General features: G+C 36.4%; 1 protein-coding gene and 1 pseudogene across 1 annotated transcript; both read left to right on the plus strand.

The window, feature by feature from the left end:
- The first annotated feature begins 5,326 nt into the window (after window positions 1-5,326).
- Window positions 5,327-6,527, plus strand: LOC143621116 (receptor-like serine/threonine-protein kinase SD1-6). Its single transcript, XM_077092634.1, has 4 exons — window positions 5,327-5,519; window positions 5,602-5,839; window positions 5,925-6,075; window positions 6,184-6,527. The coding sequence occupies exons 1-4, from the start codon at window positions 5,486-5,488 to the stop codon at window positions 6,490-6,492; spliced, it is 732 nt and encodes a 243-aa protein (XP_076948749.1). The 5' UTR covers window positions 5,327-5,485; the 3' UTR covers window positions 6,493-6,527.
- A 5,603-nt stretch (window positions 6,528-12,130) lies between these two features.
- LOC143621117 (U-box domain-containing protein 8 pseudogene) lies at window positions 12,131-13,468 on the plus strand (annotated as a pseudogene).
- Window positions 13,469-18,452: the final 4,984 nt, after the last annotated feature.

An 18,452-nucleotide genomic window follows, 5' to 3' on the forward strand; every position in this document is an offset into this window, starting at 1 on the left:
TTCCTGCCCATTCGTGAAAACTACCGTGTTGAGCATCTCGCGCAGCTTTATGTCAAGGAAATCGTCTGCCGCCATGGTACTCCTTTGAGCATCATATCCGATCGCGATGGCCGTTTTATATCTCGCTTTTGGAAATCTCTCCAATCTGCGCTAGGAACTCGCTTGGACATGAGTACGGCATATCATCCTCAGACTGACGGTCAGTCTGAGCGAACTATTCAAACTCTTGAGGATATGCTCCGATCTTGTGTTCTTGATTTTGGAGGTAATTGGGATTCACACCTACCTTTGATCGAGTTCTCTTATAATAACAGCTATCATTCCAGTATCGGTATGGCCCCATTTGAAGCACTTTACGGTCGTAAATGCCGCTCCCCAATTTGTTGGAGCGAAGTGGGTGAAACTCAAATCACAGGACCCGAACTTGTTCAAGAGACAACCGATAAAATCGCCAAGATCCGTGATCATTTGCTGACTGCCAGAAGCCGACAGAAGAGTTACGCAGATCGTAGACGGAAGCCTCTCGAATTTCAAGTTGGTGATCTTGTTCTCCTCAAAGTGTCGCCTTGGAAAGGTGTTGTCCGCTTTGGGAAGAAGGGTAAGCTTGCTCCTCGTTATGTTGGTCCATTCAAGATTCTCGCGCGTGTGGGAAAAGTTGCCTACAGACTTGACCTGCCGCTCGCGCTCAGTAATGTGCATCCAACGTTCCATGTTTCCAATCTCAAGAAGTGTTTAGCTGACGAGAACCTTCACATTCCACTTGATGAAGTTCAAGTTGATGAATCCATGCATTTCATTGAGAAGCCTGTTGAGATTATGGATCGCGAGGTAAAGCAAACCAAGCGCAGTCGTATCCCTATCGTGAAAGTTCGCTGGGAGTCCAAGCGCGGAGCCGAGTTTACATGGGAAAGGGAAGATCAAATGAAGATCAAGTACCCGCACCTGTTCTCTGCGCAACCTACTTCGAGATAAATTTCGGGACGAAATTTCTTAAAGTAGGGGAGACTGTGACATCTGCCCGACCCAGGTACCCGATCTCTCTTTTATTATTTAATATTTATACTTATATTTTACTTTTAATAATAATATATATTTTCCTTCCCGCCTCTTTCTCTCTCTTTCTTTCCGCCGTCCCGTCCCTCTTCCTTCTCTCTTTCCGCCTCCTTTTCCCTCTTGTCGCCGTCCCACCCTTACGCCTTGTTTCCCTCCTCTTTGCTTGTCCTTTGGTTCTTCCCGCCTAAGGATGTCTGCAGCTCCACGCGCCAGACTCCTTACATGGAAGCCTGCGTGAAGACATCTTGTTCCTGCGATGCGTGAAGAGAACTCTTCTCGCAGCGCGCTAAGAATGCATGTTCTTCCCGCAATGCGCTAAGAATGTATGTTCTTCCCGCGATGCGCTTAGAATTCTTGTTCTTCACACAGCACGCTAAGGATTTGTGATTCTTCCCGCAGTGCGCTAAGGATTGTTGTGCCAGCCTTCGCGCTCGCGCACTCAGCCTTCCCGCGCTTAACCCTTGTATCTTCTGTTTATTCCAGCCTGTATGCTGTGTTGTCTTATCTTTTGAGCTGTTGACCCAACCCATCTAATGTCTGAATAGTTACTTTCGGCGCAGCATGCGTACCAACCCCCATTGGTTGGTAGAAAAAGTGACTGACATTATCTTTTGAGATCTGCTTTTGCCATGCTTGACCAGTACCTTTATCTGAACCGCCCATGCCTGTTACTGTTCCCTGTCAGCTTTTCCTTTGCCCCCTGCAGCTGCCATATCTTTCCATATCTTTTGCTTTTGGATTCTTATGCTTTTTGATATCTTTTACTTTTTGAGATCTTTTCCCCTTTTTCTAGGGATTGTGTCTCCTAGGGTTTCTCTATAAATAATAGCATTATTTTTCCTAACACTACACACACAAAACACTTAATCTCTCCTGTTCTCTTGCTCCTTGCTCTCTCTGCCGTCTTCCTCTCTGCCTCCGTCTTCCTCCTTGTTCTTCCTGCTTTTCCGGTAATATATATTATAATTTACTTATTAATTATGCTAACTTATAATCAAGACTTAAAACCAATCGTTAAAACAATAATCTTTAATTATAGGTTAACTTTGCTTGTTTAAGAGTTGATTCTTGCTTATCTATCACCGCATCGTTTATCAAGTGAGTAATCTCGTACCTAATCCCTTTTTGCTTTTAATGTTTTGGGATGTTCATGTGTTCATACAAACTTAGAGTCTTAAACTTGTTTATGAGTTTTAGTCGCGCAGTATCCCATGTGTTGAGGACGTTTACTTGGCTGTTTATTTGTATGTGTGTATCATTAACCGCTTTGTTCGGCCTATTCCGCAGTTCCGTTGGTACCATTAGTTGAACACGGGAGACCTATCGTTTACGGTTTTCTTTGTTTACACTTGCACAGATGTTTTCTCGTTTTTATGCTCAATTGGGAGCATGGATTGAACTATGATCTATGAACTATCTTAGGCTTGATCACAATCTGATTACACCCTTGTTAAACTCTAGACATACACGTGTTGCGCGCAGATTTACTGTGATTATCTATGATTATCTATTAAACTTGATTTCTCACCAACACGCAAGTGTTTGACGTTTATTTTAACACATGTTCAGGTTTGCAGTAGCTGTTTTGGAGCTTGTGGACACGTAGGACGTTTTTACTTTTGGACCTAGAATTAAAATGTATCAAGACAAGTTAATGTTGTTTGAATGTTATAATTTATAATATATTGATTTATGTTTGATTTATGTATTTTATTTTTCCCGCTGCGCGTGCGCGATAAAATGTGTATTAATAAATATTGACACCAATAGTGTCGCGAGTAATGAAGCAATATGTGGCGCCCCGATGTATAATCCGCCTTTGGTCGGGGTGTTACAAACACCATCTAACCTTGGCGTCATATGATGCGGCGAAACAAATGCATTGATGAACAAATCGTGATAATGTCACAATTACGATACCTTTTTGTGATCCACTGATCCCCAATTTAAGACATTAAATTGGAGGAATGTATTGTGTTAGCAAATTCAACACAATGAGACAACGACACGTGGAAAGCAAACTGGCAACAGCTGTCGACAGGACGCGTGCCGTAAAATTCGCGCCCACGCGCCTGAAAAAGCGTCTGGAATGACCATATACTGTCACGTCGCCATAACTTCCTGCACGTCCTGAAACTGTCAGAAGAAACCGTCGGACGACGCTAACGTCCCTTCAACAGTTTGGACTGTTTTTATCCTTTCACCAACTCTTCGAATTTCAAAAAGATTCAAAAAGATTCAAAGATTCAAAAATAAGAGGGAATATACCCCCTTACCTTGGTAACCAAGAAACCGTAAGACAAGTGCGGGTACAGTGTCAAGGCGAAACCCTTCACATACATAGCACCTGCAGGGAATTGAAGCCAAGAATACCTTGGAAACCAAGAAACCGTAAGACAAGTGCGGGTACAGTGTCAAGGCGAAACCCTTCACATACCTAGCACCTGCAGGGAATGGAAGCCAAGAATACCTTGGAAACCAAGAAAACGTAAGACAAGTGCGGGTATAGTGTCAAGGCGAAACCCTTCACATACTTAGCACCTGCAGGGAATTGAAGCCAAGAATACCTTGGTAACCAAGAAACCGTAAGACAAGTGCGGGTACAGTGTCAAGGCAAAACCCTTCACATACTTAGCACCTGCAGGGAATTGAAGCCAATAATACCTTGGAAGTCAAGTAACTATAAGACGAGTGCGGGTACAGTGTCAAGGCGAAACCCTTCACATACTTAGCACTTGCAGGGAATTAAAACCAAGAAGGATCTTCTGGGCCATGCTTGTGGAAAGGGAAATAACATCCCCGCATAGCGGGAACGTTGAGAACTAGATTGTTTGAAGCTCCAAGATGGAATTGGTTGTTTAACATAATTGATCACTATGTCTAAAACTACCAAAACCTCGTGGAGAATCTACACAAGTGAAACTCAACGCTCCTGACTTGCGAGGAGGTTACATACCTACCCGCATCATACTCAAAGATCAAGCAGAAAAGTCGGGAATTTCTGCACGTGACATTAGGAAACCCGCGGGAAGAATCCCCACGGGGAACCTTAAAACTAAAATCCATTTTCAAAACCCCTTGCTTAAGTCCAAAAGTTCACCTCACTTATTAACAATTCATGAGAAGAACATTGGATTGTGGGGACTTGAAGAGGTAGGTCCCAGCAGAGCCCAGTTGGACCCGCAAGACTCACCTTGAAGAGGGACGTCTGCGCAAAGACCAACTGGATCCGCAGGACCCACCATGCTCAGAGAGATGAAGACCTTACGCGCAGTACGCCAGCTGTTCCCGCAGGAAAAGCCTCCCAATGGTGAAGTAGCCCGCCTGTTCCCGCAGCCGCGGATACAAGCCATCAGGGAAGGCTACCCGCACTAATAGTAAGGCTACACGCACAAGGCACTAACTCTTAATAATTCAGTAATGTCACCTGAAGAAGGAATGGGCAAGGCGGGAATACTCCCGCCCAAATGAGCCAGTCTGTACGCTTTTGGAGGATCTTTTGTACCATACCTGTCAAGGTATGGACAAAATAGACAAGATCTGACCAAAGCAGCCCATCACAGGGTGACAGCTCACTGACAACAGTACGACGAGGAGCACGCTCTAGTACAAAATGTCACTATCAGCCGCTGCCTACTCACCAACCCTCATCGTGGCACGTACATAGCCTGCAGTTGGTGGAAAAGGAATAGTACACAGCCGGCCATGTCACTATCAGCCGCTGCCTACCAACCAACCACCAGCACGGCACGTGCGTAGCCCACAGTTGGTAGAAAAGGAATATTATACAGCTGGCTGTATCTGCTTGGAAACCTACATTCGGCTATAAATACTCCAACACCTTGGAACGGTATGATCATCTGGTATTATCACATATCATCTTATACCATCACATATCTTATCTGCTCTAGCTATTTCTCTTAATATACATTTATATTCAGAGCAATCTAGTCTGATTCTCACGTCGGAGGGTGGTCACAAGGAGGTACCCCCCCTTCTCAGTGACGAGCTCACGGTGTCTGTTTTGCAGGTCATCAGAAGAATAACCATCTTTGCCGGACCTAACCCTCGTGGGAAACATCTACCTGACCCTAAGATTATCCGTAATCTGCCGGGGTCACTTAGTGTTTCTTCACTCGGGCAAGGTGGATTCGGTTATGTTTACAAGGTAAATGTTGTACTATGTTTATAAATATTTGTAGCATGATACAAGGTTCAAAGGTGACAATGTGACATGTCTTGTTGATGATGTCAGGGTATTTTAACTGAAGGTTAAGTCATAGCTGTTAAAAGGCTTTCAAGAACATCAGGCCAAGGAATTGAAGAACTTAAAAACGAGGTCCGATTGATTGCGAAAATTCAACATAGAAACCTCGTTCGATTACTAGGTTGTTGCATCGAGGTTGAAGAAAAGTTGTTGGTTTACGAATTCATGGAACACAAAAGTCTCAATACGTTTCTTTTTGGTAAGTTTTTTTTAAGTGTTTTGTTTTTCGTACCATAATATTTTTTGTCAAAATTCTAACATATTTATTGACATATTTATAGATAAAGCGAAAAGCGCACAACTTAATTGGCAAAAACGATTTGACATTATATCTGGGATAGCACGAGGACTTCTTTATCTTCATCAAGATTCAAGATTGAGAATTATTCATCGGGATCTTAAAGCTAGTAATGTTTTGCTAGACGCGGAAATGAACCCGAAAATTTCAGATTTTGGTATGGCAAGGATTTTTGGAGGAGATCAAACTGAAGCCGAAACAAAGAAAGTGGTCGGGACACAGTAAGCGTTGTTATGTTTTTGTACCTTCACTCGCTTACGTTTTTTTTTATTATTTCTTTCTAACATTTTTAAAATCCTTTTCTAGTGGTTACATGTCACCAGAATATGCAATGGATGGTCTTTTCTCAGTAAAATCAGACGTTTTTAGTTTTGGAGTTTTAGTGCTCGAGATAGTGAGTGGTAAAAAGAATAGAGGATTCTACTCCGCAAGTAACCAACTTAACCTCCTTGGTCATGTAAGTACCAACTTTCACAAATTACATATTCTTAGTTATTTGCTTTTAGGTCCTTATACCTTTCCGCTTATTGTCATTTCGTAACAAAATAGTATTTTGTTTTTTCAGACATGGACCTTATGGACACAAGGCAAGGCTTTAGAATTACTTGATGAATCCGTAGGTGACAAATTCTCAAAGGATGAAGTGTTGAGATGTATACAAATAGGATTATTATGCGTTCAAGAACACGCGGAAGATAGACCAAATATTTCAAAAGTCTTGTTAATGTTGAGCAGTGAGGCCATAAACCTGCCACAACCGAAGTACCCTGGATTCTGCCTCGGAAAAAGACATCCCGAAATAGAGTCTACGAGTAAACAAGATGAATCCCTTACCGTTAATAAAATAACCGTCACAATACTAGACGGCAGGTAGCAAAAGCCAAGTTAGCCACCATTGAATAGCTTAATACCGAGTGTATATCATTTATGTTCCATTTTTTAAATATATACATATTTTCTAGCATTATTTGTTTTTTTAGCCCATTGAGGCATTGAATAGAAGTGAATATAGTTTCAAGATTTGTGTAGCATTTGAAATCATCCAAAATCACTCTCAATTCTCTATAATCATTTATTCAAATCATCCTTAAGTAACCCATTAATTTTGAGACAAAACTTAGCCCTAGAGGTTAAATGTCACCACTCCAACAAAGCTCACCCTTATTCGCCTCAAGATCATGTTTGATGTCTACTCGTGCTTAAAGAGGTACAAACTTCGCATTTGTGTTTAAATTACAATTGTATATTAAGACTTAAAACATTTTGATTTGTAGGTAGTTTCTAAAAATCTTTAAAATGCAATGACATACAATAAATGCATGTTCCATACAATATTTGAGACATAATTAAACCATAAAACTTCAAAATCAAAAGCAATGCAATTTCAAAAATTAAAACTACTTTCTATATGTAGAAAAGAACAAATATTAATTCACCAAAAGGCAAAGGGGGGCCTGGTGACCTTAAAACAATATACTTGATTCCTTTTCTTTTGCAAGACCATACTTTGCTCCATCCCTAGTAAACATCTTATATATATATATATATATATATATATATATATATATATATTTTGAATGTTAAAGCTTTTTCCTCATACTATTTACATTATACCCCCATTGCCAGGAATCGAACCCTGGACCTCTCACCCAAAGGCCAAAGCCTTTACCATCCCACCAAAGTGGAGATGGCAGTAAACATCTTATATGCAATCCCTTTGTCCTAAACAAAATAATTACAAAGTGAGTGAGGGTAGACACATCTAGGCAGGCCAAAATCATTATTATTTTTCCTTTAAAAAAATGCATACATATTTTTTTAGAATAACAACTTTCTTGTGTGTTAGATACCGCACTATTTAATTTAGAGAAGTCTGTTGCCCTACTTTTGCTAGACTATGATGTCTTAACCGGGCCCGTGTTGGCTTTAGAGTTTGGCTTGGGCGTTCCCCCGAAAAACCATACCGTCGGCTGTCACTTGACATTCGTTGTGTCACTACAACAGAATAACTCTCTGGCGTAACACACGGTGAGAGAAAAACCCGGATGATATCGGATTCGAACTAACAATCTCGCAAGGGCTAGCTCAAATTTTTCGTTGTTAATATCCACCCAAAATGACACAAGTACGGATCGAATTTGGGTCTCTTTTGGAAAACTCAAACCTCCTACCGTCTACACTAGGCCACAAGTATATTGTAAATTTGAAATAAATATTATTTGTAAGTATAATATGTATAATATTATTGTAAAGGTAGGTTCAAATCAAGTAAGGTGCAAATAAAGGTGGTTTATATTAAGAATACAAAGCATATGGTTTTAAATCTTGCATTCACTAATGTTGCAAGTAGATTAGAAGCATTGTCTTCATCACCTACATTGTAACAATCCGTGTCATCACCTACATGGTTTTAAAACTTATTAAACGATTAAACGGACCCAAATCATGATTACATTTTAATACATTGAAAACGTATTAATTACAAATTAACAAACCAAATTAATCAGTTCTTAGCCTATAATGAATAACTCCTCTAGTATGTATCCAATGTTATATGTCTTTTTTTTTAATGATCAACAAAGCCCGATCACAGGGTACATCCATTGGTAAGAGGTCATATGTGTCTGCAAGCGCATACAACACTCGTGACCCAAACCAGCTTCAATTTCAGGGGAAACCCACCGCCCAAAGACTTGTTATGGTAAAACTCATGGCTCGCGCATGACATTTTTGTCATGAACGAGACTCAAGTCGACGACTTTCCCTAAAAAATCACTCGGGTATCGCTAGAGCATTACTTATTTAATCTAATTAAACTGACAAAAAGAATACATTTTTGTAATTTAAAGTATTAAATTTGGCATATATAAATACTTTCGGAAAGTAAAAACTAAAAAAAAATTCCACTCGTGGCTTAGTGATAGGAGGCTTGGGTTCTCTAGTGGAGACCCAAGTTCGATACGCCACTTGTGTCATTTTTGGTGAATGATGACAATGAATGATTTGAGACAGGCCTTGCGATGTTAACAATTGGAATCCATAGCCCCCCCCAACCGTGTTTTCGTTCCATCGTGTGTTACGCTAAAGAGTTATGCTATTTGTGGTGGCACAACAACTGCCAAGTAGTAGTTGACGGTATGGCTTTTTAGATAAACATCAAAGCCAAACTCTAAAGCTAACGTATGTCCGATTAAGATAACATAGTTTGACTAAAGTGAAACTCTCCAAATTTAAAAATTGCAATGGTCTAACACATAAAAAAATTCGTCGTTCGAAAAGAAATAAATATAAAAAAACTAAAATATAGAATATATCCATTTATCTAGTGGTCTTGGATGCCTCCGGAATGGGCCCCACACGATACCTACCAAAGTCGTATCATTCCGTGACTCCTTTCAAGTTTTAACTGATTCAACTAAACAAAAATTAATCAATTGTACGAAACATCCCATCATGATATGAGTTTACCATGTTTAGTCCCCACATCTATTTTTAGTATGATGCAAATGTAGAAATGTATTACTTCTAACAAATATAACTAAAGTGGATATATGATTTGAGGTTTTATTACATGTTGTATTGGTTTCGAAATATGTTTTAGTTGTTATTCACATATTATTATCGTTACCTATAGCATCTGTGAATGAAGAGTTGTAAAACTTTTTAAGATGACGATAAGTAAATGAACATTCAGTATTTACTATTGAATTATGAGATGACATGATAATCCCATAGTCTCGTACCTCTTAAGTAAAAAGCTCTTACTCATTACCGCTTACCCTAATTTATAGTGGTACAAGAAATATATAGTGTCGGGGAAAAATAATATTTTTGTGGGGACCTTTTTCAACGGACTGACAGTGACCTCTCTCCTTTCATTGGTGAAAATTTCCTTTCATTCTCTTTTCCCCTGCCACGTCAGTCAGGTGGTCCTGCCTTGTAATGGTTTGCTTTTGAAAGGCTTCTTAGTGGAGTTCTATAAGAGGCTACCCATGATGAACTTTCATGCGTCTTCAGTTAACAATACCATCTTTAATATGCAATATTCTACTTTATGTATTGTTTGTATATATTAGAAATGATGTGATGCTTATGTTCTTTGATTTTACATGTCCGGAAACTATAGTCGCCAATAAGCCATGTGAGTCTCAAGTTTGACTAGAGACAATGTTAAATTCAAGTAAAATTTGATTTGACAAGCAGAAAACATTATTGACACAAACTTGACCTTGATATGAAAAGAAGTAAACTTTAGTTCAAACACTTGAATCAATCAAAACAACTACCTTAAATTAAGAACCTAGACAATTCAAAACAGTTATAACTTATAAGAATATTATGTTTGATAGACATGTTTATGTTCAATTATATATCACCCAAATACACATACACATGAAGTCTAAAATTAGTAAGTTTAGTGCAAACGGTTAAACTAAAGGACTATTTTAGATCACATGTGATTTCAAGGGGGGTTAGTGAAACATTTAATGGCTTTATAACTTTATTTTAATAAACGCATGCATGACTTTGAAAAAGTAAAAAACAGTCCCTCAGTTTCCGGCAAAGCAACCGACACTATACCTAACAAAACATGGTTAAAGTTAACCCACGTGAAAAATGCCATGATCATACTTTCTGATTTTCCCGGGTTAACCCACATGATAGTCTAAGTTTTTATTTTGGGCAAATATTACATAAAAACACACATTATTTTGCTTTATTTCTCGCAAAATTCCCTTAGTAACTTTTTATCTAAAAACCAGCATACCTTTTTTATTTTTCTCGTTAAAGTTTCTCTCAATCAATCAATCATATCCAGTGAGGTCCCATCATTAGCACAACTATAAGTAGGGTCTGGGAAAAATGAGATATATGCACACCGTACCTCTATCCCAAAGGATAGAGATGTGGCTTCTAAAAAGACCCTTAGCTCTAAGAAGCATACATACAAAAACAATATTTGTACATATAAAAAAAACTTACCATTTGTTTTTATCATAAACGATTTATATGTGTTTTAAAGAAAAACATAAATTATCGAGTTCTTTATTTGCAAAATATTGTCAATAACTTTTATGAGAAAAAACACTAGTGCAAAATATTGTTAATAAACTTTTACAAGAAAGTAAGCTGGTGGTTTGGTATTTATTTTTATAGTTTATATAATAGTTGGATAATGATATCAATTTGTGTAAATGTTTTAGGCATTTTAACAACCCTTAAGTTCCATATTTTTTAATTCTCACATCCATATACATGCCTAAGAAATAAATTATTCATTCAATCGTATAAACTGTTGGTCATACTTATATAAGAAATCAAAAATTTCAGAAGGTTTAATGTTTGTTATTTCAAAAACAAATTCCTAGTATATATTGAGAAATTATTAACTATTAAAGTTCTCCCCTTTAAATAGAAGAAGGTCCAAATATATTCATATGTACCAAATATAAGATTCTTCTAAAGAAACTATGTTCTAAAGTTTATACCATAAATAACCTATTGGCTATTATACGTAAATCACAAAAACTAACATATATACTTTTAAGACATTCTTTAATCTTTATAAGTTTTCTTATTTTTATTTTTGTTTACAACACATATCTTTTAGTGTGATATAAACTTTTATGTAACAATTTTTTTATGACTATGAGATAACTCATTATCCGTTATGACAAATTAAAGTTAATATTTGGATTATTACCTAATTTGCACTCATAAGTCGAGTCCATTTTAGGTTGATTTAACTAATAACATATTCATATACATATTTCACTCATGTATAGGATTGACAATTCATGTCATAACAAGTTTAACATGTTAGAAATGATGTGTTTAACATAAATATTAAACATGAATACGACTCGTTTAACTACTTTATATGTTCAGACTATTAGACAGTTGTAAGCTTCATGTACCAATAAAGAAAAATGATGAAATCTAGTCTGCTATTTTCAATTACTAAAAAAAAATTACATACCACACTTTTTATTATTAACAAGTCTTATCGCATCTTAAACATGCACCGAATTGTAGCCCTACTCATGTTCAATAAAAAGTACTTGTTAGACCCGTTGCCCCACTCTTACCAGACTATGTTGTTTTAACATAGCCCAAGCTACTTGAACATTCATTCAGTAAACCACACAACCAGTTACCACCTGACAGTCATTGTACAACAGAATTCCCTGACATAACACACCGTAAGACAAAAACCCGAAAATTTATACCTCTTGTTTATTAAATTATTATATGGTAATGTCACTTATGTGTACTTAATAGTAAAGCTTGATTAAAAAAGACAAACTCACAAATAAAATAATATTATATTATTTTATTTTAAAACAAACAAACAAACTTATAGGTCCACCACCTCACACAAACTACTAGATGAACCTAAACCTCCAAACCTCTTTCCCCCATGGAATGGATTGACACAGACAAAATCTAACACATCATTTCTAGAGAGAGAAACAGACAAACCCACTTTAATCCAAACCCAAACCCAAACCCAAACCCAAACCCATGTCTAAACCACCCACCGCCAACAATACTTTTCCCGACGACTTCAAGTGCCCCATATCCCTCGAAATCATGACGGAACCCGTCATCCTTTCTTCCGGCCACACCTTTGACCGCTCTTCCATCCAACGCTGGCTTGACGCCGGCCACCGTACTTGCCCAATTACCAAACTACCCTTTTCCGATTCACCTTCTTTAATCCCTAATCACGCTCTTCGAAGCTTGATTTCAAGCTACACTGCTTTAATTTCCCCCAAATTAACCCCAATTCAAGAACACCCAGAAACCCTAATTTCTAAATTGACCGCTAATTCGTTCTCAACGGAGGTCAAACTTGATGCAATTGATCAGCTTTGTGGGTTATCGAAACGAGATTTTGAGCTTCGTAAACGATTGACGGAGTCTGGTGCTGTAACGGCGGTGTTGAAATGTGTAAAGATTGGTGCTTTGCAGGAAAAAGCTTTGAAATTGCTGTTGAATTTGAGTTTGGATGATGATAATAAAGTTGGGTTAGTGGCGGAAGGTGCGATTTGTAATGTTATTGATGTTTTGTGTGGTGGGCAGTCTGCGGATAGCTGGGCGACTGCGGCGACGGTTTTGACGAGTCTTGCGGTTGTGGAAGTGAATAAGGCGACGATCGGGGCGTACCCGTTTGCGATTCGGGGGTTAATTATGCTTTTGAGGGAAGGGGGGTTGAGGGAAAGGAAGGAGGCGGCGACTGCGCTTTACGCGCTTTGTTCGTTTCCAGATAACCGTAGGCGGGCGGTGGACGCGGGTGCGGTGGAGATTTTGTTGGGGTTGTTGAATTCGGGGCTGGAACGGGCGGTGGAAGTGTTGGGGTTGTTGGCGAAGTGTAAACGAGGGCGAGATGAGATGACGAGGATTGACGGGTGTGTGAGGGTTTTGGTTCGGGTTTTGAGTAATGGGAGTTCGAGAGGGGTTCAATACGCGCTTTTGTGTTTGAATTCTCTTTGTTTGAGTAGTGAAGCGGTTTGTATGGAGGCGTTGAAGGAAGGCGTGTTCGAGTTGTGTTTGAGGTTTATTGAGGATGATAATGAGAAGGTTAGGAGGAACGCGTCGAGTTTGATCAAGGTGTTCGGTGGTGCGGGTTGCAGCTGATGATGATGATCAGGAGGTCAGGTCAGGTTGGGTTTAAGTTTTATGTTTTGAGAAAAGAAAGAAAGGTTTAGGTTTTGGTTGGAATGATGTTGTCAATTGATATATCTTGTACATTTGCAATAAGTTTGGCCAAAGATAGTAAGTACCATGTTGTAACATGTCAATAGAAAGTTCAAATTTTGTTCATTTTTGCATCTTTTTAATTCATTTTTGCACATCATAAGCATTAAAATGGACTCAATAAGTAGTATTTCTATTAGTGTTTAAATAAATTTTCAATCTTGATGTAATCAAGAACTCTGAATGTAGATAAAAATGGAAACTTTTTAAGTTTCTTGATCTTTATGTAAACAAAGAATCCTAAATTGTATCTTCTGTATTGGTTTTAAAAAGTGGGAGGCGAACAAAAGCGACGAGGGCTAAAACCGAAGCGCAAGGCGCAAAAGCAAACGCCTTTCGTACACGAGGCGCAAGTTTTATATATATATATATATATATATATATATATATTTCATATATATCATAGGTTTTTAGCATCCCGGCTTTAAATTAACTATCAATAAGTATTATATTTGATTAAATATATAAATTACCTACGTATAAACCTTAAAAACATGTTGCACAATATTTTCGATGCATAAACCACCTGTGTACGAAAGGCGCTCACCACAGCTTCGGCTTATGCTTTTTCCCTAAAGCGCACCTCACTCTCGCCTTTTAAACATTGGTCGCCTTGAGTAGGCAAAGGCGATGAGGGTTTCGCCTTAGGTCGCCTCAACTCGCCTTAGGTGCGCTTTTTTAAACCAAGAATTGTTGTACTGTATTTGATTCATGGAATACAAAAATTTGATGCAGGTAAAGATGATCAACTTCTGAAAATTCAACTGTTTGACTTGTTTAGTGAGCTTTTAGTTCTGTTTGCATCTTTTAATTCATTTTTGCACATAATAAGCATTAAAACAGACTCTAAAATTAGTATTTATATTAGTGTTTAAATAAATTTGCAATCTTTATATAATCAAGAACCTTGAATGTAGTTAAAAATGCAAACTTTTTAGTTTATTGATCTTTATATAATCAAGAACCTTAAAATTGTACCTTCTGTATTGCTTGTTGTACTGTATTTGATTCATGGAGTACAAGATTTGATGCAGTAAACATGATCAACTTCTGAAAGTCAACTGTTTTGATTCTTTAAGTTTAGTTCATCTGTCTGCTTCAAATCAGTTTTAATACTCATTGCAGATAAAATCTGTTCAACAACTTTGTATTCTGTTTTGTTGGATCATGCAAAGCATGAAGATGGTCAAATGCTCTTAAAGTCAAACATTCGAGGTGTGTTTTTTTGTGTGAAGATTTTACTGCTATTAAGTCAATAGAAAGATCCTTTATTGATTTGGTGGATTTGGATGAACCAATTGAGCCTATGCCTGCTGGCTCTTAGGAAAGTGACAATTTTTACTAATATAATTACATGATTAATGTGACTTAGTTAGCATCTAATAATAGACGATTTCGTCAATGCGAATTTTTAACCTGTTTTTATATGTTAGAAGTTAAAACTATTAGATAGATTAAGTAGGTTTATTGTTGTATAACTACAATAGCTAACATATATTCTCTTCAATAGTTTATTGTTAACTCTGATATTATTGTATTATTGTTCAATTATATACGGGAGTAAAAAAAGATGTTTACAAAGGAACGTTAATCATATCGTATATTTAACAATGATAATGATAATTATATATTAAGAAAATGTTAAGTGATGTATTCTCTCTAATAAGAACCGTACCGGACTTTCAAAGACAAACAAGGCTAATCCTCGGCTATTATTAAGCGGACTATGGCTATAGATGGAAAGATGGGTAAGTTAAGCGGGTTGGTATCTGGTCAAAATGTGTTTAGGTATTTTTATGTACATGTATGGGATAAATGTATAATTTGTCTACATCTCACTTTATTCAGATCGTGTCAATAGCTTTGTTATACCTATGATTTTATTGGGTATCGTCGTTTATGATTACAATAACAATATAAAATTATAATTTTGTCACAAATCATAGTTTAGGCCCACAACTTTTGATACTAAGTGAGACTAGCCCAAATAACCAGCTTCAAGCCCATGACAAGGTTGTTATGGCCCAGTCCAATATCAGTAAAACATGGCAAATTGAGATAGCCCATTTTTGTTTTCATTAAGGTTACATTATATCATTTGTGATTTAAAATTCGACATTGTTATTAATTTAGTTGAATTCATTTCCATCATAAAATTAAGCTTTCACACAAACATGTGCTTATGACCATCTTATAGGGTGTGGTCCTGTGGAACTCACAAATTGTCTCTTAGTTGATTTGAAAGTGTAGTGGTCATTATTCGATATCAAAATTGTATTTTATTATTGGTTTTTTTTAATTTAAGTAATAATCAAATTACATTTAGTTGTCTGTATATAATAAAAGTTGAATATTATTATTTTTAGAGCATTCACATCGCGTTCTCCATCTCAATTAAATTATCTAGAGAAAAAATGTCACAAAACCCATTGTGTTCTATAGAATTTGAATGAAATTTATGAACTAACTTTTAATCTATCACAAACATATTGTTCATCTGAGATTCAGTTCCGTTTTTTCTATACTTAATGAGAAGAAAAGGTGACAATTAGGGGTGTCAAACGTGTCGGGTTGGCAGGTTGACGGGTTAACGGGTTGCGGGTTGGCAGGTTGACGGGTTGAAATGTGTAACCCTAACCCAACCCATATTATTATTCGTGTCAAATATGTCAACCCTAACCCGCACACACATAAATTCGGGTCGACCTGAACACGACCCGTTTAACCCATATTTTTTAAACAAGTTAATTTATATAATCAGACATACAAATTATAATAAAATCAAAACCATATATTGCAATATTCAAATGAAATTTAAGCATGAGTCGATTTAGATATAGATGGATTTGACGATATGTTCATGCATATTGGTGAATGGACAGAAGAAATGCATTTTGGGTAATGGAATTTTGGTTGAGAATTTAAAAGTGTCATTCACGAAAAATAGAATTTTAGAGGAGACCTAAAAAGGTAATATGGAGAATGAAAAATTATTAAATTCTTCAACAAATTTTAAAACTAAAGAGGGAATATAAAATTAATTTTAAAATATCTATAATTAAACGGGTTAACGGGTCAACCCGAACCCGACATGTTTAGAAAACAGGTCAGCCCGAACCTGGCCCATTTTTTAAACGGGTCATGTTAGCCGACCCAAAACTTGTTTTTTTCGTGTCAGGTTCGGGTTAGGTTTTGGATCGTGTCAAGAATTGACACCCCTAGTAACAATAAACAAAGAATAAAAAGGTATCATTTAATTGAATAAAGATATGAATGTAGATTAAAATACATAAGCTTTTTAAAATAAAAAAAAATCAATTAAAGATAGACGAAAATCATTTTTTTTAAATTGTAGAGCATAACTTTCATGTACACAATTAATATGTACGCATACATAAGTTGCAAAAACATGTAAATGCAAAACACATACATTTATACATATACCCGTAAATACCTACACATATATTATATCATAAATGGACTAACCGAACCCAATACAAAACCGGTTTTGTTTTATGTGTTCTCAAAAATCGATTTTCTGGTTCAGTTTCGGTTGCATATACTCATCTCGAAAAAACATATCAAAACACGTAATAAATGTTAAGGCCAAAAAACTTTAGGCTCAAGTGTGTAGTAACATCACTAACTAACAAAAAAGAAATGCAGACAAGTTTCAGGCCAAAATTTATTATTTTGAAGCACTCTTTTTCAGCCCAAATGTCAAAACAAATATCCGAAACCGAATCAAACGTATTGTGAAAATCGAAAACCAAAAAACCAAAGCCAAACAATTTTAAAACACCTAAATCTGAATTTTTGATTTTCAGTCTGGTTCGAGTCTAACCCGACTCAAACTAATTCATGCTCGCTACGGATGACCTAGATACTTAGAGAATGATATATCATATATTGAACATGTTAAAACATAGGTAAACTGTCGTTTTGTTTTTGGCTTTATTATAAACTTGTTGGAAATTTGATGGTCCCTTGTTATTACCTACGGATGTTTTCATGTTTTGTTTGTAAATCCTCGAGAGAAGACCGGTTTTTAAGTACGTACTGAAACATATAAAGACAAATTAGTATCATTATAACAAATATTATCGTTGTACTTCCAAAAGAAAATCACATGAACAATACTATTTGTATTATAACATTAATTCTTTTGTACTTTGAATTTTTGATTATTGTTTATTTCATGTACCTCCTTTTTACAAGGCTCCAACTTAATCTAGTGAGATAATTACTTATCCATTTGAGCATTAGATTTGTTGCATGTCTTCATTGACAAATACTTCCAAATGATGTCTTAAATTTTAAAGTCGTTAAAACATTTTCATTTGTGATTATAGTGTCAGATTTTATTTTGTTTATTTTTTTTTTCACATGGCGCATAACACCAAGTCTAAAAATTTAAGACACCATATATGTTGTTGTTGTTGTTGTTATTATTATTATTATTATTATTATTTTGAACTTGTAAGATAAAAACACTTTTTACATGGTAAATTCTAGGTATATTTATCCAAATGATGGTTGTTTTTATCATAATTTGTATAGGTTTTCAGTTTGTGACTCATGCATATGAAAATAGTGTCAGATTTTACTTATTTGTTAATTTTCACATTGTGTCAACATACATATGTCTAAAAATTTAAGGCACCATTTTGTTAATGTTTCTTTTACACGTATAAGACAAAAACACTTTTTACACAAATGATGGTAAATTCGAGATTTCTAGGCATGTTTATCCAAAAGATTGTTGTTTTAATCATAGTATATATAGGATTTGAGTTGTGACTCATGCATATAGATATTGCCATGAGTCATGACCATGGTTCTAAAAATCGTTCCCATGCGTTAATTACACACAACGAGTAATCTTCAAGTACTCCCCGATTAAGAACAAGCCCTCACAACTCACAGTTGACCGAGTTAACACCGTCTAGCGACTTTCACAACTATACTCATAAGCATAGAAAAATTTCACAACATTGACTGAAAATTAACATCTAAAAGTTGCAATAAGCAAAGTAACACAAACTAACTTTCTAGTAAAATACTATAGATACA

This window comes from Bidens hawaiensis, unplaced genomic scaffold (genome assembly GCF_021521415.1).
Source record: "Bidens hawaiensis isolate Kalapana, Puna unplaced genomic scaffold, B.hawaiensis_p1.1 tig00002772_1, whole genome shotgun sequence".
Lineage (NCBI taxonomy): Eukaryota > Viridiplantae > Streptophyta > Magnoliopsida > Asterales > Asteraceae > Bidens > Bidens hawaiensis.